We start from the raw sequence: 24,314 nt of genomic DNA, 5'->3' as shown, positions 1-24,314 counted from the left end.
GCGAGAGCAATCCTAGGATGGGTGACCCACTAGGAAGTTATCATGTGAGTTCCCAGAAAAAAAAACCGTGAGGGTGTGGTCGGGGCCCAAAGCGGATAATATCGTGCTACGGTGGAGTCGAGCCCGGGATGTGGTGGGGGTTCGGGCCGGGATGTGACACAAAAAAATATAAAAAAATTAATTAAAAATACAACATTTCAACCAATATTTTTCTATAAATACATAACCATGTTCTTCCACATTACACAACATTTCAATATTTTCAAATATTGAAGTGTGCCGATGAAGACGTTGGGCCCCTAAGGGGGGTGGATTGTAACATCCCACATCGCCCAGAGGAGTGGATCCTGTAAGCCTTATATGTATATTCCCATCTCTACCTAGCACGAGGCCTTTTGGGAGCTCACTGGCTTCGGGTTCCATCGGAACTTCGAAGTTAAGCGAATTCGCGCGAGAGCAATCCCAGGATGGGTGACCCACTAGGAAGTTATCGTGTGAGTTCCCAGAAATAAAACCGTGAGGACGTGGTCGGGGCCCAAAGAGGATAATATCGTGCTACGGTGGAGTCGAGCTCGGGATGTCGTGGGGGCCCGGGCCAGGATGTGACACAAAAAAAGATAAAAAAATAAATTAAAAATACAACATTTCAACCAATATTTTTCTATAAATACATAACCATGTTCTTCCACATTACACAACATTTCTATATTTTCAAATACTTTCAACCTATTTTTTTATTAGGATTCGAAATTAAAAATAAAATTATTTTTTATTATTTTATAAAATAAAAAAAATATTAATATTTTAATATGAATTGCCTTGGCTATTCAGTTTATGGGCGAAAATGCACTTAGGCAGTTGCTGTTCACTACAGGCCGTTCCTGGCAATGCAACTGCCTTTCCATTTGGTGGGGATGGGTCCATTTCGTGAAATGGTTATTTCCAATCTAGATCTCTAATTAGTGGTCTAAATTAAGGGTTATTTATAATTGACAATTTGTCATATGAAGAAATTGTTGAGGTTTTGGGGAAGAGATAGAGAGGGGCGTCAGCCTCACAACAAGGGGGAAGCTATGGGGACTAAGGACGGGGTTGCGAATCATCGGGAAGGGAGGTGGAAGGTGGTTATGGGTATTTTAGGGCCTGTTTGGTATCCTATTTGAAATTTTTTATCATTTCTCAAAACATTTCTTGAAAACAATTTTTTTTAAAGACTCAAAAACTTGATTGGTTTACGATTTAAAATTTTTAAATCTGACGACTTAAACTAGATAAAGAGTTTTAGAAAGAAGGGGTCGCAAGAGAGGGAGAAAGAGGAGAGAGGAGGAAAGAAAGTAAGAGATGATTGAAGGAAAGAGAAATAAGAGAGAGGATCGTACGAGATAGATAGGAAGATGAGTGAGAGAACAAACTGTGGGAATGAAAAAAAGCGGATTGGAGGAGATACTAAATTGGTAAAAAAAGAGAGGACAGAGAGAGATAAATTTGGAGTGAGATAGGAGGAGGGAAAGAAAAGAAAGGACTGAGTTTAAGTTTAAAAACTCTAAAAACTCACTTTTTATGTTTTTAGAGAATAGACTATATTTTTTAGTTAGTCTTGAATTCAGTTTTTGAAAATAATCCTACCAAACAAGTTTTTAAGGCCTAAAACTTGAAAATTGTTTTTGAGTTTAAAAAGTTAGATTCAAGTAGAGTACCAAACAGACCCTTACTTTCTTCTAGTTTTATTTTCTATTTAAATTTTATTTTTATATTAAAATAAGTTTTTTTATTTTTTATTTTTTATTTTTATATTGACACTAGCATATTGGCACACAAAAGTGTGTGAGAAATTTTTTTACTTTTGTTTTTGAAATATAAGGAGAGAGGAAGAGAGTGATAGAGAATGTGGGAGTGAGATTTTTTATTTTTTAAATTAGAGATATGTTAGGATTACATGTAGGTGAGGCTTTGAAGAAAAAAAAAAGCAAAATTTGGTTGTGTGAAATTACATTTCTGCCTCATATTTCTTATTCATGTTTTGTTTTAATTAGAGGGTTAAACTGGTAATTTCATAGGGTTTTGGTTGACAATGAGTGTTTTATTAATTAGTAGAGATTACAATGGAACACATGTCAAATTTTGAGTGGAAGTACTATATGCTAACAAATTCGTCTTTAGCGAGAATTGAACGTATCACTTATAAGCATGGTTTTAAATGCCACTAGACGCTTGTCGTGCGACAAGCTGGGACCTAATGCCTAGGCTAGGCAGATTTAAATAAATTTATTATATATTATATGAATATAATTAATTATTTTTTCATGTACACAATATGATGGCCTAAGAAAAAAAAATTATCCAAATAATTCAGATGACACATATATATCCCTTTATGCAAAAGGATCCTCATTTTTTGAAAACAATGAAGATTAGGTGCGGGGTCCACTCCACATCGAACTTCAACAATCCGACCGTCTATTTTGTAAGTCTCGATTCATAGATCATCCTTGTAAAAATTCAGTTCAATCAGAAACCATTTGCCCATCTAATTATCAAGATAAAATTTCATTGTTTCTTATATAACAAAGTATTCATTAATTTCTTTGAACTCAATTAGATGCCTTAAATATTTCCTATTTGGCTAATATTTTGCAAAGATGATCTATGAGGTACAACTTGAAAAAGAGATGGTTCGGATCATTAAAGTTCGATGTTGGTGTGGACCCCACAACTAATCCCCATTTTTTTTTTTTAATGAGGATCCCTTCCTTTAACAAATAAAGTAAAATACCCTTTCCATTAAGTCTATTTGGTTCTCTTCCTTGGCCCTTCAGAACCACAAAGTGATATTGCAGCTCGCGCCGCCACAATTGAAATGTCAAATACCCCTCTCTTTATGCGCGCGTACTCTCTCTTCCCTCATCTGCTCATAGACGGCAAAGCTATAGAAACTCGTCGAGATCGGAAGTTGTAGAGAGTTTGAGATTTGCAATTACCTAGAATGGCGCCTAGCTTCGCCTAGACCGCCTAGCGAGTGCCTAGGCGGTTGCCTAAATCCCCTCCGCCTTAAGTGAACGTTTTGGTCGAAATTGGGTCAGAGCTCCGTCGTTCAGCGCCTTGGCGCCGCCTAAACCAATTTTTAGAACACTGCTTATAAATAAAAAGAAATATCAACATACCGTAATACTAAGTGACATAGAGTTACCGTTATTGGACTTAATTAAAAAATAACAAAAAAGTGGACTAATCCTAATACTAGGTTATAAATTTAGGCTGATATCAAATTTTCTCTTTAATAATAAAAAACTTCAAATCAGGAACCTTAGGTTTAATGAAATCTAAAGCTTAAGAAAGATGGAAAAATGTTTCTTCCTCTTTTTTTTTTTTTTTTTTTGCTCCCAACCCTCTATATGTACACACACGCACATAACAGTCTATGTTTTAAGTCTTTTATCAAAGATCATGTTTACAAAAAATCATCTCTTTCATTCTATGAACCCAACTCTCCTAAAATGTAAATATGTTTTCAAGGACGACTGAAAACATCACCATTAACATGTATGTGTGTGTGTATTTTTTTATTTTTTTTCCAAAGCTTCACATCCTTCCTTCCCTTGCCCAAATTATGAATAAAAAGTGGTAAGGGAAGGAAAGTGATTTGTATTTGAATTGGTAGTACTAGAACATAGTTTAAAGAGTCAACAAGGTCAAGTTGTCGAAGGAAAGTGATTTGTATTTGAATTGGTAATTTCCGAAACTTTTGTGTTTGTCAACAGCTTTGGGACTGAGGACATCCTTAATTATCATTAATATCACCAAAGCAATATCACTCCCTTCCTCATGTTTTAATAACAGCAGAGTGTACAAATTTTTTCTGTTATCTCCTTGTGTCAATAATTCCACAACCTACTCTGTTCAAGCACGTACTGCTCTTTCAAGTCTTTACTTCAGATGAGAAACATTTGTTCAAGCTAGCTTAATACAAACCCTCTGAAACTCAATCTCTCTCCTGATTTCCAAAAATGGTTGCCATGATCATTGCATCCACACTCCGATCTCCAAAGCTTCACTTCCTACTTGTTCTCTTCTTTCTCTTAACCCCTCCTATCACTCCATTAAACTTCAGCTTCTCCAGCTTCAGTGGTGCTGACTTCGCCACTATACATCAGGAGGGCGATGCGTATTTGGACCCCCAATTCCTCCGCCTCACCAAAAGCGCTGTGGACCAAGCACAGAGCGGCAGTGTCGGCCGAGCCACTTTCCGCCAACCCTTCCTCCTCCGGGAAAACGCGACCGGAAAACTGGCTGATTTCACCACCAATTTTGTCTTCGCCATCGACTCCAATCACAGCAGTAACTATGGCGACGGCCTCGTGTTCTTCATAGCCCCAAATGGCTCCTTCCTCAACGCCACACTAGGCCGGGGTAGCAGTCTCGGCCTCCCTTTCGACTCCACACCTTCGAACGACACCAGTATTGTGAGGAATCAGTACCCTTTTGTGGCGGTGGAGTTTGATATCTTCCCAAACGGTAAGCAGCCAGCCTTCGACGACCCCACCTTCCCTCATGTAGGTATCGACGTCAACTCCCTCAACTCTTCTATTACCAGCTGCTGGGATGGCGGTATAATGGTTGGCAAACCAAATAGTGCTACCATTACTTATAATTCCACTACAAAAAATCTTAGTCTAGCCGTCACTAGTTTTGATTACAATTATACCGAACGAGAGATGACACGTATTTACTATATTATTGATCTGAAAGATTATTTGCCTGATTGGGTCGTTGTGGGGTTCTCTGCTTCAACGGGTAGCTCTGTTTCTCTTCACAAGATCATCTCATGGAATTTCACTTCTTCTTCACTCGTTGATCACGAGGTTGATACTGCACCACCACCGGCAGTGGTTGCAGTTCCTGCATCAAACCCCATGGCTAGTTCTGCCTATCGAAGTAAGCGCATAGGACTAGTAATTGGGTTAGGAGTTGGAGGATGTGCTGTCGTGGTTGGTGGGTTGGGTTTGGTTTTGTTCATTTTGCGGAAGAAGAGGGAAACAGGAGAAAGTAGTGATGAAGATCCCGTGGTTCATGAATTGGTTGACAACGACTTTGAAAAGGGGGCTGGTCCCAGGAAGTTTTCGTATAGGGAATTGGCTCGGGCGACGAATAACTTTGGGGAGGAAGAAATGCTTGGAGAGGGAGGATTTGGTGGGGTTTACAAAGGCGTTATACCAGACTTGAAGTCACCGGTTGCTGTTAAGAGGATGTCGAGGGGTTCTAAACAAGGACCGAAGGAGTATGCCTCGGAAGTGAAGATCATTAGTCGACTTAGGCATCGAAATCTTGTTCAACTGATTGGTTGGTGCCATGAAAGAAAATTCTTACTTGTGTATGAGTTCATGCCCAAAGGCAGCTTAGACTCTCATTTGTTCAAAGAGCAAAGCGTGTTAACTTGGGAGGCAAGATACAAAATTGCTCAAGGCTTGGCCTCCGGATTGTTCTACCTACACCAACAATGGGAGCAATGTGTGCTACATAGGGATATCAAGTCCAGCAATATTATGTTGGATGCGAACTTCAGCGCGAAACTTGGGGATTTTGGGTTAGCAAGGCTTGTGGACCACGGACAAGAGCCGCAAACGACAGCATTGGCTGGAACCTTGGGTTACATGGCCCCCGAATATGTTGTCACAGGAAAGGCTAGCAAGGAATCAGATGTCTACAGCTTTGGAATTGTTGCTTTGGAGATTTGTTGCGGGAGAAAATCTATCGACCCAAAGTTTGGAAGTAGTAAGGTCAATCTGGTTGAGTGGGTTTGGGAGCTTTATGGAGAGGAGAGAGTTATTGAAGCAGCTGACCCAAAATTATGTGGAGATTTTGATGAGCAACAAGTGGAGTGCCTGATGATTGTTGGCTTGTGGTGTGCTCATCCGGACTACAAGATGAGGCCTTCAATACAACAAGCCATTCAAGTGCTCAACTTTGAGGCTCCATTGCCGAATCTCCCATCAAAGATGCCGGTGGCCACCTATTTTGCTCCTCCGAGATCGCTCTCAAAGTCAGATGGTGCTTCTGGTTCTCAAGGAGGCCAAACTGAATCTTCAGGCTAAGCCTACAACACCAATTCCTCAGACTTCACAGGATCTTCTTCTACAACAAATTCCCATCCGATAAATCTCACTTGGTTAAGAAACAGACTATAATTTACAGACTGATAGGATCCTGGTTTTTTTTTTTGGATATTTTCTAATTTCCCTTTTTTCGTGTTTTTGAAATCGTAAAATCATGCATAAAAAACAGGCTGAATATGATGTATAAGTGGTAATTGTCATGAATGAATTTCTTTGACCAGGTCGTAATGTGAAAATTTCTATGACCACGTTGACATGAACGGATGGATGACAAAGATGAACGATGGCGCCTTGTGCCGGCTTTGAGGGGGAGCAACTTGTACAAGTGTACAGGGCTCCCCCACCTCCAAAGGACCCTCAACTTTTGGCTGATATATGGTTAGATTAATTAACTTTGAGATCTGATTACTTCGTTTTTTGTTCAGGCTGAGAGAATGGAGTGCGAGATAGAGAGATTAAAAAGAACGAATGTGTGGATTTTTAATTTCAAATTTTTTATATCATTTGTTGCTGAAGGTGTACCTTTGGATTTAGTGTTTTACTATATTATTCATCATTTTGTTTTGTTTCATGGCTTCTTTTATTTGTTCACTACTAATTTTGTCGATTGATCACATAATTTTGGTGAGATTATGTAATTTGGTACCAGAGCAAAAGGGTCCAGTTTATAATTTCCGTACAAGGTCCCTAAAATCTCAAAGATGACGCCCTGCTCCGCATGTATATGCCTAAGTTATAGAGAGTTTGATGAAATGTACTTGACTTTGAAATTTAAGTGTATTAAATATACACTTTTAAGAGTCAATAAAAGTCACCTGTATAAAATAAAGACTTTATGATTTCTAAAATTCTATGAAAATCTTGTAGTATTCAATTATCGTTGTGCCTTATTTTATTTGAAAGGAAGAGACGGGAGGCGCGGCAGCAATTGCAAAGAGAAGGAAATGTGTTTGTAGGGTTGTGTAGAGTATGTTTTATGCCTTGAATCTAAGTCCTAAGGGGGCACAAAACAAACATGAGTGGACTAAGTTGATATCCAATAAAATAAAATAGTTATTCAACATACTAACCCCCAAAAGTTTTATGGAAATTCAATAGTATAATATATAATAGGTTTTCCGAAAACCCTAGCATGCCATAAAACTTTCTTAGAACATAAAACATATGTCGTATATAGTGTGTTAACTAGTGGTATCAGTATCGCCCGAAAGCATATAGAACTCTTCCTTCACAAGTATCAATCGCCCGAAGGCTCCTACAGCACCCAACCTGAATGTCAATATGAGTATCAATCAACTGAAGGCTCCTACAACACCCAACCCGAAGGTCAATATAAGTATCAATTGCCTGAAGACTCCTACAACACCCAACTTGAAGGTCAAAATAGTGACCACTAGATAAGCACAAAAATCATTTAATATAATCTTTCCAAACATAAGTATATATATTTCAAAAACATCTTCATAGTATAAAGTCATCCATCATCTATGCTATAAAGAAGTGTGTAAAAGCATGTTCATAAGAATTATAAATTCATCCATCATCTAGACTATAAAGAACATGAGTTCAATAAAATATGGTAATTCAAAATATTCTAAGTAAGCGTAATAGTTCATAAAATGTTTCAGGAAACGTAGTTATTAAATCATGCTTTTCATGTATGCATTTCTACTATTAAAACATGCATTTTAGAAGAGGTCCACTTACAGATACTTCGCTATCGGAAAGCCACACAAACTAACAGAGACGAAAATGCCACAATAAATGCACCTAAGCACATGAAGGGTCCAATTAATAAAACTCTACTTAAATGATTGAATTTGTGAAAACAGACGTAAAAAACGGATCAAGGACGTCAAAATTAGCCTAGGAGGAGTCCCGAACAAAACTCAACAAAGTCAACCAAAAAATCAACGGTCAATGGGTCGGGTTAACGGGTTTAGGCTTAGGGTTTGGACTTGGGTTAGGGTTGATTGGGTTTAGGCTCACACGGGCTTGGGCTTAAAAGCCCGGCCCAAAGGAAAAGGTTTTTGGGGTTCAACGGGCCAAAGGCCCTGGGTTGGCACGGCCCAAGGGCCTAGCTTCAAAAGGGAATTGGGCTGGGTCTAAAAGACTTGGGTCGGGTTGACCCGTTTTCAGGCCAATGAATAGACCGGTTTCTGGACACCACTTCAAACGCCCATAACTTCTTTGTTACTCAACCAAAACAAGTGATCAAAAAATGAAAGTTATAGTACTCGATGATAGGAAGAGATTGGTACCTTCCACGATGGCTAAATCACAGTGGTTTAGCCGAAAACGCCTCGAAAGGTGACTGTTCGCGGGAAAACTGTTAACCCGGCGGAATTTCTGGGTAAAATTTAAACGTCCATAACTTTATCAATACTCAACGAAATTGAGTGATTCAAAACCCAAAATGTAGTTAGGAATGTGGAGAAGAGATTCATATCAATTGAGGACCGAGTGGTGGTCGGATTTGGCCGGAAAATGCCCTGAAGGATGGCCAAACGACCACGGCCTGGAAATTTCCAGATTTGCACATTTGACTTTCCTTGAGCTTTTCTGAGTTCCTACACCACCAAAACCACCCAAAAACTTACTAACCATGAACCTAGACATGATCTATAATGATAGGGACCAAATTTGAGGCTTACCTTTGTCGGAAATGTGAGAAACTCGTCGAGGAAGATGATGAATAGTGTCGGCCGAGAGGGAGAGAAAGGTTTGGGGATGATGGTGGTGCTGTTTAAGTTGTGTTGTTTGTGTGTGATCTCAGAGAGGGGAGGGAGAGTTGTAGAGAGAGGGCACGGGAGTGAGGGAAAACATAGAGAGAGAGGGAAAGTGAGAAAGAGAGATGAGAGAATTGAGAAAAAGGAACAGGTTGTTATAGAAAAACCCTTCTCCTCCAGGGAATACAAGTCCTAATAGAATGTTTATAACACTCCATTGAATGTGTAAATACTCAAGTAGATTTGGCATCATGTAGAACTGAGGAAGTCGACTCGTCAACACTGATAAAGGGAACATGCTAGTCTCAAACAAAGAAGGAATTTGCATATAGAACTAAGTCTCACAAAAGACCCAATGGCTATGGTAAAACTCAAATAGCGACAAAACCCATAGTCTAAGGAAAATTGCGTAAGAAAATGCAAAGTCAAATAAAACGTCTACGGGACGTCATCAGAGATATGATCAACCTAAGGTGGGTGTCTCGTCAAAATCTCGTTAAGTAGCAAAAACTCAAAGGGAAAAATGCTCATAGTCGTAGGGAAAAAGAGTACATTAAGATCAAGCAAGTATACTTCAGGATACTCCCCTGAGTTTCACATAATTTCAAAGAGAATTAATAATGTTACAACTCGGAAAGTTTATGCATACATATTTCTTGAACAAGCTTCTGAAACGTCGCCTTCGGTAGTGATTTAATGAAGAGGTCTGCTAGGTTGTCTTGTGAATAGATTTGTGTGACTTCAATCCTTTGATGCTCTTGTTGTTGATATGTTGAGAAAAACTTTGGCGCAATGTGCTTGGTGTTGTCTCCCTTGATATAACCCTTCTTAAGCTATTCGAAATGCTACGTTATCTTCATAGATTGTCGTAGAGATGTCAACGACGAGAGCTTCGAATATGGCCCACAACTACCCTCATCCAGAAGCATTCCCGAGTACCTTTAGTAGTAGCCTTAAGGTAACTGAGGATGTCTTTCACACTAATCCAGTGTCTGCATGTCGGTGCATTACTATATCTTGTTAAAAGATTAACAACGAATGAGATGTTGGGTCTAGTGCATTGAGCTAAGTACAATAAAGCACCTATCATACTTAGATAAGGAATTTCGAATTTCAAAATCTCTTATTCATCCTTTTTCGGAAGGAAAGGATCTTGTTTTGCATCAAGCGATCGAACGATTGTAGGAGTACTTAAAGGTTTCATTTTATCCTCGTTAAAGTGGCACAACACCTTCTGGATGTTGTTTGATTGATGTACTAAGATTCCATCTGAATGGTACTCTATCTTGAGACCGAGACAGTATCAAGTTTTCTGAAGATCTTTATCTCAAATTCTGACTTTAGGAGCGCGATAATTCTGTCGAGCTTTTTAGGAGTTCTGATAAGGTTCATGTCGTCGATATAAACTGCAACAATCGCAAAACCAGAATGTGACTTCTTAATGAATATGCAAGGGCATGGTTCATTGTTCACATATCCCTGACTAATCAAATACTCACTCAAACGGTTATACCACATTCTTCTGGATTGCTTCAAATCGTAGAGTGAACACCTTAACAGAATTGAGAGCGTGTTCCGAGGTCTGGAACTATTTGATCGAGTCAATGTAAGTCATTCAAGAACTTTCATATAAATTTCTGTATCAAGATCCCAATAGAGATACGTAGTTGCTACGTCCATAAGCTGCATACTCAGGTTTTTAGAAACTATCAAATCGATAAGGTAGTGAAAAGTAATCACATCCACAACGAGTGAATAAGTTTTGTCATAGTCAATCCCGAGACATTGTGAGAAGCCTTCCGCAACATGACGAGCTTTGTAACGCCAATTTAATTCTTCTCATTACTCTTCTGACCGAAAACCCACCTGTAGCTAATGGGCTTCACATGTGGAGGAGTATAACCTATAGGTCCAAACACCTTACATTTTGCAAGTGAATTGAGTTCGACTTGGATTGCTTGTTTTTAGTTTAACCAATCAGTTCTACGTCAACATTCATCAACGAAACAAGGTTTATGTCATTGCACGTCATGATCTCAGTAGCTATTGCATATGGTAATGCATCGTCGATTTTCATCTTATTTCTACACCAAACATCATCTAAGCTAGCATAATGGACTAAAATCTAGCGAATTCTCGGGAATTGAATTCGTCTTTTTAGGACGCTTTCGTAATCTAGATTTTCCTTATGAGTTGGATAGAATGAGTAAGCGATGGTCGAATGCATGGTAGGCTCAGTGGCCTGTGTCATGGATTTCCTTTTCCGGGATTGTCACGCTTTTGTGTAGAAGTAGAGGATTGGCTAGCCGCTAATGTATGTGGATTGACCGAATTAGTGTCCCGGGCTTCTAGAAGGGAAGTCTGTTGTACATTTGTTACATCCATCGTTGTAGGCACATTTGTAGTTGAAATATGTGATCTTATCACTTTCGCTAGATTTGTGAAAGCATCTAGCATGCTTTGGGCTACGCTCTGAAGATCTAATATGCGTTACACTTCAGTTTTAGACTGAGCAATGTGGGGATCTAAATGAGACAAGTGGGAATCGTCTACGATAATTTGCATCGTTCTTTAAGAACATGGACGTTCTTATCTCCTTTTAACGATGAGAATACTGTCTTATAGAAGTGACAATCTGCAAAACGAGCGGTAAAAAGATCGTTCGTCAAAGGTTCTAAGTAACGAATAATAGAAGAAGAATCATATCATATCTGACATAGATTCCCATCCTTCTCTGATGACCCATTTTTGTATGTAAGGGCGGCGAATACGGCACATAGACCGCACAACCAAAAATGCACAGATGCAATATGTCAGGTTCGTATTCGGTAACCAATTGAAAAGTGTTGTATGGTTAGGTTGCGATGGGCCTTAGGTGGACCAACATGGCTACGTGCAATATTGCATGGCTCCAAGCGATGATCGAGAACTTGGTACATATGATCAACGATCGAGTAATTAGTTATAACCGCTTAATGAATGCATCTGCCATGCCATTCTAGGTGTGAACATGGAGAACTGGATGTTTAACTTCAACCTCAATCGACATACGATAGTCATCAAAAGTTTTAGATGTGAATTCTCCAGCATTATCCAATCAGATAGATTTGATTAGATAATTAGGGTGGTGAAGCTTGAGCTTGTTAACCTGAGCTACCAATGTGGAGAATGTAGTGTTTTATGGACAACAAGCACATGTGTAACCAACGTGTGGAAGCGTCAACCAATACCATAAAGTATCTAAATGGTCTGCAGGGAGGTTGAATCGGTCTATAAATGTCCTCCTGAATCCTTTGTAGAAAAGTAGGAAGATTCAAATGAATTTTTTCATAAGAAAGCTTAATGATAAGCTTCTTTATAGAGCAGAGTTGACATGTAATTCGATGAATCGAACCTAAACTTGGGGTTAGTGGATGCTCATGTGAAGATTTAAGGATATGGCGCATCGTTGTTTGTCCAGGGTGTCCTAAACGATCATGCCAAAGTGTAATTTTGTGCGCAGTTCTTGAGGTAGGGCCGTCCACATAATTTCTTGCACAATTCTTGAGGTAGGGTCAACCACATAGTGGCTCACTGTAAGGCTTATGGTTGTAGTATACAAACCACTTGGGATATACTTCATCTTCTTTAGAATACACTTATGGCCATATTCGTAGGAAGTGATGCACATAAATTCAACTTCATTTTCTACATATGTTTCAGTGTGGTAGTAATTGTCTAATTATTGTCTCGAATATCTTTAACGCTCAACAACGTTCTTCCAGAGTGTGGAGAATAAAGTGTCTCTTGAATGGTCAAAATAGTGTCATTGGACAAAATTATACAAGCCTTGGCATCATGAAACTATGGTGGAGAAGAAAATAGATAGGAAGGGGATAAACTGGAGACAGTTGGATTTAAATATTTTAAAAATAAGTTGCGATGATGCTTGGAACAACGAGACATAGAAAAGAGCGACATGTTAGTCATCAGGGACTTTGCTAGGATCTTGAAGATGGTGGGAGGCATTGGGCAATGCCTCTACCATTGCGTTGGTATAGTTGAAGCTACAACAATCAGACAAGCACTTCAGTACTCTACAATGAATGGACTTGATAAGGTTGGATCAACCAATTAGTTTTATGGTAGAACCTCAACTTTCTTCAATTTGTGTTTAATGTAATGACAGATGATGTATGTGTTACAACCAAAATTTAATAAAATCTTTTGTCTTTTGAAAAAAAATAATTTAATAATAACCATAAGGTGGCCTAGTGGTTAGAGATGAATTTCAAGCCCGTATTTCACACGGAACGTTTTGGGTTCGGTTCTTGCTGCTAGTCTTTTTTTTTTAAAAAGAAAAAGAAAAAGAAAAGAAAAAAGAATTAATTAGTTTCATGATTTGAATGCATATTAAATTATTAATAACAAAATTACATTGTATAAGTAAATTAATTTTAACACACATATAATATATATGATAACAATACAACGTACGTGCCTAGTCTACGTGATTATACATGCAATTTTTTTTGTCATGTCCATGTGCCTAGTCTATGTGATTATACATGCAATATTATTTGATTCAAAATAATTGATTGTACAAAGGATTTTTTAATTTTTAATTTTTTAATTTTATTTTTATACGAAAGGTGCCCTTTTTTTTTAAAGATGGGTAAATTGATTTATATATATGTTACTAATATTTATTATACAAGAAAGGTAAAATTTTCTTATGTGTTTCATTGCTCATTATAATTAGGGTGATCAATAACATTTATTGAGATAATTTGGATTATATGACATAAGTTGTACATATGTTGTAATAATTTGTTAAATTTTTGTCTACACGGCAATCTATTTGAATTTTTTTTTCTTTTGAACAAACCATATTATCTAGACTAAGGGAGAGGAGGGTGCACTTAACCTTACAATGTGCTAGCAATAATGTGGTTCAAATTCATTTTTGGCGAGAATCGAACCGAAAACATCTCACTTACAAGTAAAGAGGAATACCATTAGACCGTAGTACTAAGTGACATTTGAATGTTTAAAATTAGGTGAGTTTTTGTTTGGAAATTAGGAGTTTCAAGGGCCTATCTTTAAAAGAAGGAGAATACACACCATACCCCTATAGAAATAGAAACAATAAAATATGGGGTGTGATATCCACACACCCCATTTTACTTCTCACACACATTTTCAATTTTCGATCGTCGGATCAGATGAATTAACAAAGATCAACGGACAAAAATTATCAAGGGGTGTGTGAGAAGTAAAATGGGATGTGTGGATAGCACACCCCTAAAATATACAAGGAAAAGGGAGGGATGGACATAGAACCTAACCCCTCTAAAACAAAAACCTCAAAGGTAATAACCTAAAACGCATGTTGCAAAGCAAAAAGAAAAAAATAAAAAAAAGATCAAGCAAAAACAAATTCATCAAAGGGGAGACAATCCTATAGGTCGGGATGGCCTAAAAATTCATGTGCAACAAAGGGAGAGTCTCCAAGGGTGGAGCCGCATGCCATACAAGGAAAGACGAGAGTAACCCAAAATTTGCTAAATTATTGCCGATCACATTCCCTTCTCAAAAAATATGAGAGTAACGGAAAACCATGTGCTACAAAAAATCAAGGTGTATCCAAAACTTCATTGATTTTAAAGGAGTTCAAAAAGTCAAGGATTTTGATGGACTTTGAGTGCTTTTATAGTAAATTTTTTTGTCGTATCAAATTCAACCACTCCCCCTAAAATTTTGATGGATTTTATTTTTTTCACTCTTGCTAATATACTCCAACCCATCATTATGCAATGATTATCCTTCCACCACCATGTCGCAATCACCACCTTATCATGATCATCTCTTCCACCCCACCACCGCCATTGTCACCATCATTGTTACCACCGCCATTGCCATAAGCATCATCACCACCCCCATCGCCATCTCTACCACCGTCACCACGTAAACCACCTCAACTACTACCACCTTACCATGACCATCACCAAGGTCTCATCATCACCACCACTACCACCTTGTCATGTTGGTTAAATTTTGTTGATGTCATCACCATCACAGACACTACCTTCATCATGACAGCCACCTTTACTACCATAATCACCACCCAATTACCACCACCCGCACCCCTACTCTACCACCCCAACACCACCTATATCACCCAATTGCCGAAAATCACCACATGACTTCCACCACCTCATATGATCACTTTGAGATAATGAAAATTTAAAAATAGTAATATTTATTAATAAAATGGTCATTAAAAAATTCATGACAATCCACATAATTCTATTTAAATCCATGATTAAAGTCTCCCAAACTCCATCAAAATCTATATAGCATTCACATCAAAATCCTCATGGATTTCATGGAAGTCAAGTATAAGGTTGAATAAAAACTTGAAAAAAAGGGAACACGAACCAAACCATACTATGCCTGAAGAAAAAAAACCAAACTGAGAATACTCAACTATTCAGCAACCGAAACCAAAACATTCCCGAAAATTCGGTACAAGTATCATGAACTTATCTCAATATCTTCGATATACCGAACTTGAGAACCCGTTAACGAGTCAAGTCGTGTCGTGACCTTAGGTTTTGGTGTCATTAACGGGTCATGTCGTTTAATGTCATTAACGGGGTCGAGTCGCTTTGTGTCGGGTTTACGTGTTATGCAAGAAATTGTCATGTTTGATGTCTAGGCCTAAACAATGGGTTGTGTACGTGTTCTTTTTGTCTTATACCCATTATCTTATTGGGTTCTTAATTGGTAACCAGACAACGATCTGACTCGTTAATTGGTTATTAATAAATGACAACCTGACTCATTAACGAGTTGACCCATAACTTATTATTTTTGTATTGTTTTATGTTGGGTTAATAAGTTGTGTAAGAATTGCTAGCCTATCCACCTATCAAACGATTTACACTATTGGATCTTCTTAACCAGAAATGGCTGGAGAGAGGAAAGGTTCCTTTTGTTAGGGTACTCCAGCGAACCAATCCAATGAAAATGGGGTAGGGCCTGTAGCTCAAAGGATTAGAGCATGTGACTATGAACCACGGTGTCGGGGGTTTGAATCTCTTTAGTTCTCAGAAAGCTTTTTACCTCTCAATCGCTTTCATTCTAATTTGTACTACTGTATGCTCAAATTCAGGCAAATTTATACTTTAATTTCATAAAATAATTTGTATGTAATTTAGGAATGATTTTTATTTAATTTTTGTTGTTTTTATGTTGCCCCCTCCCCCATATTTTGGATTCTGGTTTTGCCCAACCTCTGTGTTTGACGAATTAAAACTAAATTGTTATAGATTTATTCTATTTCATTGAAAGACTTTCCATTCATATAGTATGATTGTATTTGTGATTAAGATTGGGTGGCTAGATCTCATCCAATAAAGTAGAAATTAAGTGCCACTAAATAATCATTAACATTTTTTTGTTTCTTTATGGAGCCATGAGATCACACAAGGATATTCAGTAATCTTGGGCACCTTTTTGTCCCTAAAAATTAAGTGGCCAAGAAGAGAAAACTCGAAATTTCAGGTACCCAAATGTTTGAAACCACTACGCCCACAAGGTCATAAGCGTATATGGTTTTGTACTTTTGTCCGTGGTTAGGACTTCACGATTGGCTGCGCTTTCGTTTATATGAATCTAGAATGTAGATATGTTTCAAAAATTTATTTTTGACCAATTCAAAACGTTCTAAATCAACGACTAAAAGCTGGTGTAAAATATGTGTAAAATAATGTGGCTGCTGAACCAAACCCTAAGTCCCAAGTCGTCTTGTGAGTCCAAACTCCAACGCTTAAATTCTCTAGCTGGTGTAAAATATGTGTAAAATAATGTGGCTGCTGAACCAAGCCCCAAGTCCGAAGTCGTCTTGTGAGTCCAAACTCCAACGCTTAAATTCTCTAGCGAAGACAAAATCTTTCTTTCTATTAAAAGGGACAGCAACATACCATTTTTTTATATTTCTTTCTATCAAATAATTGTATGAATGGTTGATTCCTACGTAATACACTTTACTTTTGATTTGATCAAAAGAGTTTTACCAATTCCAACAAAATTAACTTTTAAATTTTATCGAATTAGATCCTTTAGATTTATATATCTAAAATATACTTACGAAGTTGTTCCAATTTATTGATCGATACTAACCTTAGATTCTTGCCCTTGAGAAATTAATCAATACGTTCTACTCAAGCTCCTTCGTCATGATAGTTCATCATTTTAGGGATCAGGAATACTTATAGAAGCATTTCAACATTTCCCTGTCCACCATTGTATGATTTACCAGCGTCAGGAAACAAACTAGAATGTGTTGTGTGGAATATAGGCCTGAAATTCGTTCCCAAAATGTTTTTTAATTTATTTAGTTTTTTGATCGGATTCAACAGGTAAATAGATGCTAATTCCTGCAGTCTACTATTTTGAACCCTATTTTAGGAGAAAAACTAGGTTATCGATACCGAACAATCTATTTCTTACGGACAAAAATATCGTATAGTAGGATACTTTTCGGATCCTGTGTGAGGATTTTGGGAATTCTCAAATTGTGTCTGTTTATCGTATATTGTACGATCAGTTTTTATCAAATACTATTCATAATTAATTTTAAACAAAAATATTTAAAATAATTTTTTACCGTACAATATACACGATAAATGGACACGATTTAAAGATTTTCAGGATTCTCTCAAATAGGATCCGGAGAGAATCCTCACTCAAATATATCACCACGCTCCACTCCTCTGACGTGTCGTGCCACCCTTACCTCACTTTTATCTCACCCTTTCTTTCACACCATCCTCAATCCGGTTTCGTACCTAAGAACCTCTACCATTTTAGATGTCAATTTTCCAGCCTCTCTCTCACAAAACAAAAATGGATCACAAAAACTCTCCAATCATCACACCAATTCACTCACCAAACCATCTTCTATTCGCCATTGTCTTGCTTCTGTTATTCCATTATGCAACTCCATTAACCTACAATTTCTCCAGCTTTCCCAACAGCACTATCAACAGTTCGATATCTCTGGAGGGAGATGCTTATACTGACGGCCAATTCATCCAACTCGCCAAAATCCATGAAACAGTCGCACTTAGGAGGAACGGGAGCGTCGGTCGAGTAACTTACCGCGAACCCTTCCTCCTCCGTGAAAACGCCACTGGAAAACTTGCCGACTTCACCACACATTTCACGTTTGAAATGGACCCGCTAAGCAATACCTATGCCGACGGGCTCGCCTTCTTCGTGGCGCCAAACGGTTCCTTGCTCAACCGCACACTAGGAAGAGGCGGCAGCCTCGGCCTTCCCGTGGAGCACCTGAACTTAACTCTGTCCAGGAGTCAGTATCCCTTTGTTGCGGTGGAGTTTGATATCTACCGGAATGGGAAGCCAAGCATCGATGACCCGTACGGCGATCACGTGGGAATCGACATCAACTCTCTCAAGTCTTATATCACCAAGCCTTGGAATGGAAGTCTTTTGGATGGGAAGCAAAATGGTGCTTGGATTAGTTATAATTCCGGCTCAAAAAATCTTAGTGTTGCTTTCACTAGTTATGTAAATGGTAGCCAGTTGACGACTTATCTTGATTACGTAGTTGATCTGGAACAATACTTACCGGATTGGGTCATTGTTGGGTTCTCCGCTGCCTCCGGTGCTCGGACTACTCAATTCATGATCAAATCATGGAGTTTCAATTCTACACTAGTTCCTCCGCCAAGATCCAGCTCAGGAAGTAACAATATAGCACTGGCTGTTGGGTTGGGCCTCGGTGGATTTATTGCGTTTGTTTTAGGGTTAAGTTTTGTTTGGTGTCTCTTGCGGAAGAAAAAGGCACGAGGAAAATCTAATACCAATGAAGACCCTACAATTCATGAGTTGATTAATGGCGAATTTGGAAAAGGGACCGGCCCGAGGATGTTTTCATACAAAGAATTGGCTTTTGCGACAAGTAATTTTGCAGGGGTAGAAAAGCTTGGAGAGGGAGGATTTGGTGGGGTTTATCGAGGATATATAAAAGACTTGAAGTCATATGTTGCTGTTAAGAAGATATCAAGCAAATCTAAACAAGGGTTGAAGGAGTTTGCATCCGAAGTAAGGATCATTAGTCAACTTAGGCATCGAAATCTTGTGCAACTCATTGGTTGGTGCCACAAAAAGAAACTCCTACTCGTGTATGAGTTTATGCCCAATGGCAGCCTCGATTCTCATCTTTTCACTGAAAAATGCTTATTACTTTGGGGGTTAAGATACAAAATTGCTCAAGGCTTGGCCTCTGGGTTGCTCTATCTACACCAAGAGTGGGAGCAATGCGTGCTACACAGGGATATCAAATCTAGCAATGTTATGTTGGATTCAAATTTCAACGCTAAACTTGGCGATTTTGGGCTAGCTCGACTTGTTGATCATGGAAAACAATCAAAAACAACAATAGTGGCTGGAACAAGGGGCTACATGGCTTTGGAATACGTTACCACAGGAAAGGCCAGCAAGGAATCAGATGTCTACAGCTTCGGAATTGTTGCTTTGGAAATAGCGTGCGGGAGAAAACCCGTCGATCTCAGTTTAGAGAGTAGCCAAGTTGAAATGGTGGAATGGGTTTGGGAGCTTTACGGAGAAGGGAAAGTCATTGAAGCAGCAGACCCGAAACTGCACGGAGATTTTGATGAAAAAGAGACGGAGTGTTTGTTGATTGTCGGGTTATGGTGTGCTCATCCGGACTATCACTTTAGGCCTTCCATACAACAAGCGATTCAAGTGCTTAACTTCGAAGTTCCGTTGCCCATTCTCCCATCAAACATGCCCGTAGCCACATATTTAGCTCCAACAGTAGTACCGTATGGTGATACTAGTACTGCTACTAGCTATGAAAAAGGGCAAACTTCTCATCAGTCATCTGGCAGTGCGTTTTCTTATAGAACCGGTTCATGATAGCACATCGTATCTTCTGCAAATTCTTATCAATTTGGTTAGTGAAATATGGTTTCATATATCTGTTCACTATTCTTTTTAGATTTATCGTGTTTTTTGTATTGGTTTAGTACATGTAAAATCCCCCACACATTGTATGTGTGAGAAGTTGAAAAAAGAGAAGGCATAAGGAACTTGTAGTTCAAGTGGATAAAAACATGGGTTATGCTAAACTAAATTTGCAAACATCAATAGAAAATAAGCACGTGAATAATAATTCAATCATCATAACCATATCATTTAGTTTACAAATTTAATTTAGTCTCCTTAACGTTACCCTAAAAACATGTACTCTACTATAAGATTTTGTGTTTAATTTCTACTAATTCAAGATCGCTTGTATCAAGATAGAAACAAACAAAAAAAAGTCGGAAAAATGTGTTATGTGAATAAGGGTGAGGAGATTTTGTTTTATTTCATTTTTTGTTGTTCAAAGTGATAGATAGTTACTGTAAAAGAAATGTTTGGATTTCATATTTGAGTTAGGTGTTTTAAGTTCTCCTTTTGTAGAAAAAAAGATGCTCCGATCTAATCCTCATTAATTAGTGAAAGTGGCAGGATTATTAGAACATGAAATTGTTTTTAAAATGCAGCTAGTTGTTCAAATAATTGTTGTGCAAGTGGTAAGCTCCACTGTTTGTCACAAATTGTTATTTTTTATAACGATTCCACTTATCAAACAAATTGCTATTTTTTATAACGATTCCACTTACTAAAAGTGACACTACAACCTGTCAACCACCACGAGGAAGTTGAGGAATCTAATTATAGTATTCAATCAATATTTGTTTAACCATATATACAACTTGTGCTTAAGCATTGCAAGTAGTAAGCTTCTCCAGAATAAAATACTACTAATTAATCATATATTTGTCCGTAGCTTAACAATCAGAGGTGGCTTTGTAGGTAGCAAAATGTGCAATCTCACATGGCGCTATATTTGAATAACTACCGGTAAGTTTCTCAAGAAAAAAAAACTACTAATTAATCACATATATTAATCCGTAGCCTACAAGTAAACTGTTTGGATCTTAACTGTGTCAATTAAAATACCAAATAAAAGATTTAATTTTAGGCATAAACTCTACAAATAATACATTTACATGACGATGATCTTTTTTTTTACTTTTGAGTGTATGCCTGGTTTTGTATCTGTGATATGTTGGACTGAATGGTGTTCATAAACCTTCTAGGCATATATTCCAGTTACACTGCAATACATCTATCTCTAACAGAAAAAGAAAAATTGAATCTAAGTTCTAAATTATTAAGGTTTGTTTGGTACTCTATTTGAATTCAACTTTTTAAACTCAAAAATATTTTTCAAGTTTTAGGCCTTGAAAACTTATTTGGTAAGATTATATTAAAAAATTAAACTAAAAACTAACTTAAAGAAATAGCTTATTCTCTAAATTGGTAGGAGTATTTACTAAATACTATCGTTTGTTAAAAAAAATAAAAAAATAAAATAAAATTCATTTTTGGTGTTTTTAGAGAATAAGGGAGTGGGGTGGACTTAGCCTCATAATGGGTTAGCAATAAGCCCAATAATGAGGTTCAAATTCGCATTTGCATGAGAATTGAACTTAAGACCTCTCACTTACAAGTGAAACGGAATACCACCAAGTCATAATATTAAGTAATGAGTTCTTAGAATTTTTAAATTTAAAATCAATCCCCCTTTCTTTCTCGCTCTTCCCTCTCCTATCACTCCGAATCTCTCTTTTCTTCTTCTTTCTCTCTCCTTCTCTTTATCTCTCTTCTTTCTCTCTTCTTCTCCTTCCTTCTTTCTATCTCCTTCTTCTCTTTATCTCCTCCTATCATCTTTCTTCTTCATCCTATCTTTCTTTCTTTTCTCATTTCTCCTCTTTCTCCCTCTCTTGCAGCCCTTCTTTTGGATCTCTTTGTCCAGTTTAAATTTTAAGATTTAAAAACAATTTAAAATCTCATACAAAACAAGTTTGTGTTGTAGGTATAATTTACCGAACAATTATGAAGGCCATAGAGAGAAGGGTACGGCAATAGTAGAGAGAAAGAGAGAGATGTGTAATTCTGAGGTGTGTTCTATTCTACCCCATTGTGCCTTTATTTATAGTAGTAGGGAAGGTTAGTTCCTTACCCTTTTAGGATCACAACTCTAATAGGATATTAACTACTAAAGGAATATTCAAATAACAATGCTTCAACCTCAGGTCAAGGCATAAATGAGTTATCCCAAGATCCTTCATCTCAAATTCCATCTTCAGGTGCGAGACAGTTTTCTTAAGCTCTTCCAGAGTCTTAGTGAGATTCGTGTCAACGACATAAACTATAACTCTAGCAATTTGGAGTAAGACTTCATAGTTTAACACACAAGGGCATTCATTCATATCCCTGACTGATCAAATAATCACTTAGACGGGTATACCACATCCATCAGATTATTTCAATTCATAAATGAATGCCTCAAACAATTTAAGAGGGTGTTTCGTGGTTTGGAACTATTTGAACCAGTCCATGTAATTCTTCAGGAACTTACATGTAAACCTCCATATTACTATCCACATGGAGAAACACTAACCACATTTCCTAACGCTGCTATCAATCACATGACGTTTGAGAGAAACCTTGCGTCGTAAGGTGTGCATCATATCGCACTATTTCATTCATCTTATAACGCTTCCTTTCCTACTTGTAACACAATAGGGGTACCTTGGGCAATGTAGGAACGATAGGTCCAAAACACACTTTGGTAAGGAATTTAACCTGGATTATAATTTTGGTTGCCTAATTAGTTCTATGTTGTCACTTAATCAATGGAACACAGTTCGATATCGTCGCTTTTCATTTATGTTGGTAGCTATTATATAAGTTAAAACATCATCAATGGATTCATTGTTGGGTCATGTTTTCCTCTTCTAGGGAAGTGAATCCTATGAACCGAGTGATCTGTCGTGCTCCAGGCTAAGACAAATTGATTAGCTATCTGCCGGTGTACCAGACCATCTAACAGGGGCGTCCAAACCATCTAACAGGGGTGGCACACCCTTCAAGGATGTTGACTCGACATCCGTTAAGTACGTCTATCCTTGCAAGCATGTTTGTAGCTGATATATGATCTCGTCACTTTAGCTAGATTAAAGGAATACATCTGGAGCAACATTCTGAAAGCTAGAATTCATTGCACTTAGTTATTACACTTGTGCAATATAGGGATCGAGATAAGACATAATGGACAAAATCCACATAAATTTGCGCCGTTCTACATGAATGTTAACATTCTTATCTCCTCCTAAAAGCAGGAAGACTGTCTAATTGAAGTGACAACCCGCAAATGAGCAGTAAAGAGATCACGTGCAAAGGCTTTAAGAGATAGTGTGAAGGAGAATCATGTTCGACAAAGATTCACATCCTTCTTTGAGGACCCATGTTGGTACATTGAGGCAGCGCAACTTGGCAAATGCACACCTAAATGCATAAATACAAAAAACATCAGGTTTGTACCTAGTAGCCAACTATAACATCGTATAGGTTGGGTGGCAATGGGCCTCAAGGCGAACCAACATAGCTGCGTACAAGATTGCATAGCCCTAGGCAGAAACTGAAAACTTGGTACGTTTACCAAGGTCTGGGTGATCAGTTAAATTGCGCTTTATGATAACTAGGCGAGGCTATTTGGGGTGAACATGGGAATTCGATGTTCAATTATAAACCCAAAAGACATGCAATACTTTATCCAAAAAACCATCGATATAAACTCTCTAGCATTATCTAGTTTCCTGGACTTTATGGGATATGTAGGGTGGCGAACCCCTAATCAGCCATGGGGTTTAGCAGCAATGTGTGTAGACAAACATATGATCAGTTTGTCGACTCATTAACCAAACCCATAAGTATTTATATGGTCCTCATTTTGGTTGGATTAGTCCACATATATTCCCTTCAATCCACTGTAAAAAAGGGTGATTTTGTATCTTTGCAAGGGATGATTTAGAAAATCAATTTCCCTATTGAGCAGGCTTGGAAAAGTGTGCTTGTAGGCACAAGATCCTTTCATCAGGTAATGAGATGCATTGTAGCATCATTGTTCGACCTAAGTGTCCCAAAAGGTCGTGCTAAGGCAAGTAAACTGCTCACTAACCAGGCTTTAGGCCAGCCACATGTGGTGTGTTCCTAGTTGGGAGAGAACCCATTGACCCTAAATCAAAGTTTCAGGCTTATTTTTGGAGGTAGTGCAAAGATATGTCGCTCTATTTTCTTCAATGGTTTCATTCTTGATCATTGTCAACTCGAATATCCTTTAAAACTCAATGACGGGGAGAATATAAGGTCCCTTAAATGGTAATTCAGTACCATTCATACAACGAGGAGCGTGGCAATACTCTTAATTAGGTTGGATAGACCTCAGGTCATTGCTAGATATATGATTTAGGTATAAAGTCAGTGTGCGTGGTATCACATTCATGCAGACAACTAACTTTCCCACATTCGTACCTAATCACGTGTT

General features: G+C 37.9%; 1 protein-coding gene and 1 pseudogene across 1 annotated transcript; both read left to right on the top strand.

Moving 5' to 3' along the window:
• The first annotated feature begins 3,837 nt into the window (after nucleotides 1-3,837).
• Nucleotides 3,838-6,537, top strand: LOC137741364 (L-type lectin-domain containing receptor kinase IX.1 pseudogene; annotated as a pseudogene).
• Nucleotides 6,538-17,602: 11,065 nt separating this feature from the next.
• Nucleotides 17,603-20,001, top strand: LOC137743500 (L-type lectin-domain containing receptor kinase IX.1). Its single transcript, XM_068483403.2, has one exon. The coding sequence runs from the start codon at nucleotides 17,696-17,698 to the stop codon at nucleotides 19,787-19,789; it is 2,094 nt and encodes a 697-aa protein (XP_068339504.2). The 5' UTR covers nucleotides 17,603-17,695; the 3' UTR covers nucleotides 19,790-20,001.
• Nucleotides 20,002-24,314: the final 4,313 nt, after the last annotated feature.

This window comes from Pyrus communis, chromosome 11 (genome assembly GCF_041283825.1).
Source record: "Pyrus communis isolate YQ-2024b chromosome 11, ASM4128382v1, whole genome shotgun sequence".
In the NCBI taxonomy this organism is placed as follows: Eukaryota; Viridiplantae; Streptophyta; class Magnoliopsida; order Rosales; family Rosaceae; genus Pyrus; species Pyrus communis.
Note: the sequence above shows the minus strand (reverse complement) of the source record. Positions and strands in the feature narration are given on the sequence as shown.

Coding starts and splice junctions, on each gene's coding strand:
- LOC137743500 (XM_068483403.2), top strand. CDS start 17,696: ATGTCAATTTTCCAGCCTCTCTCTCACAAAACAAAAATGGATCACAAA.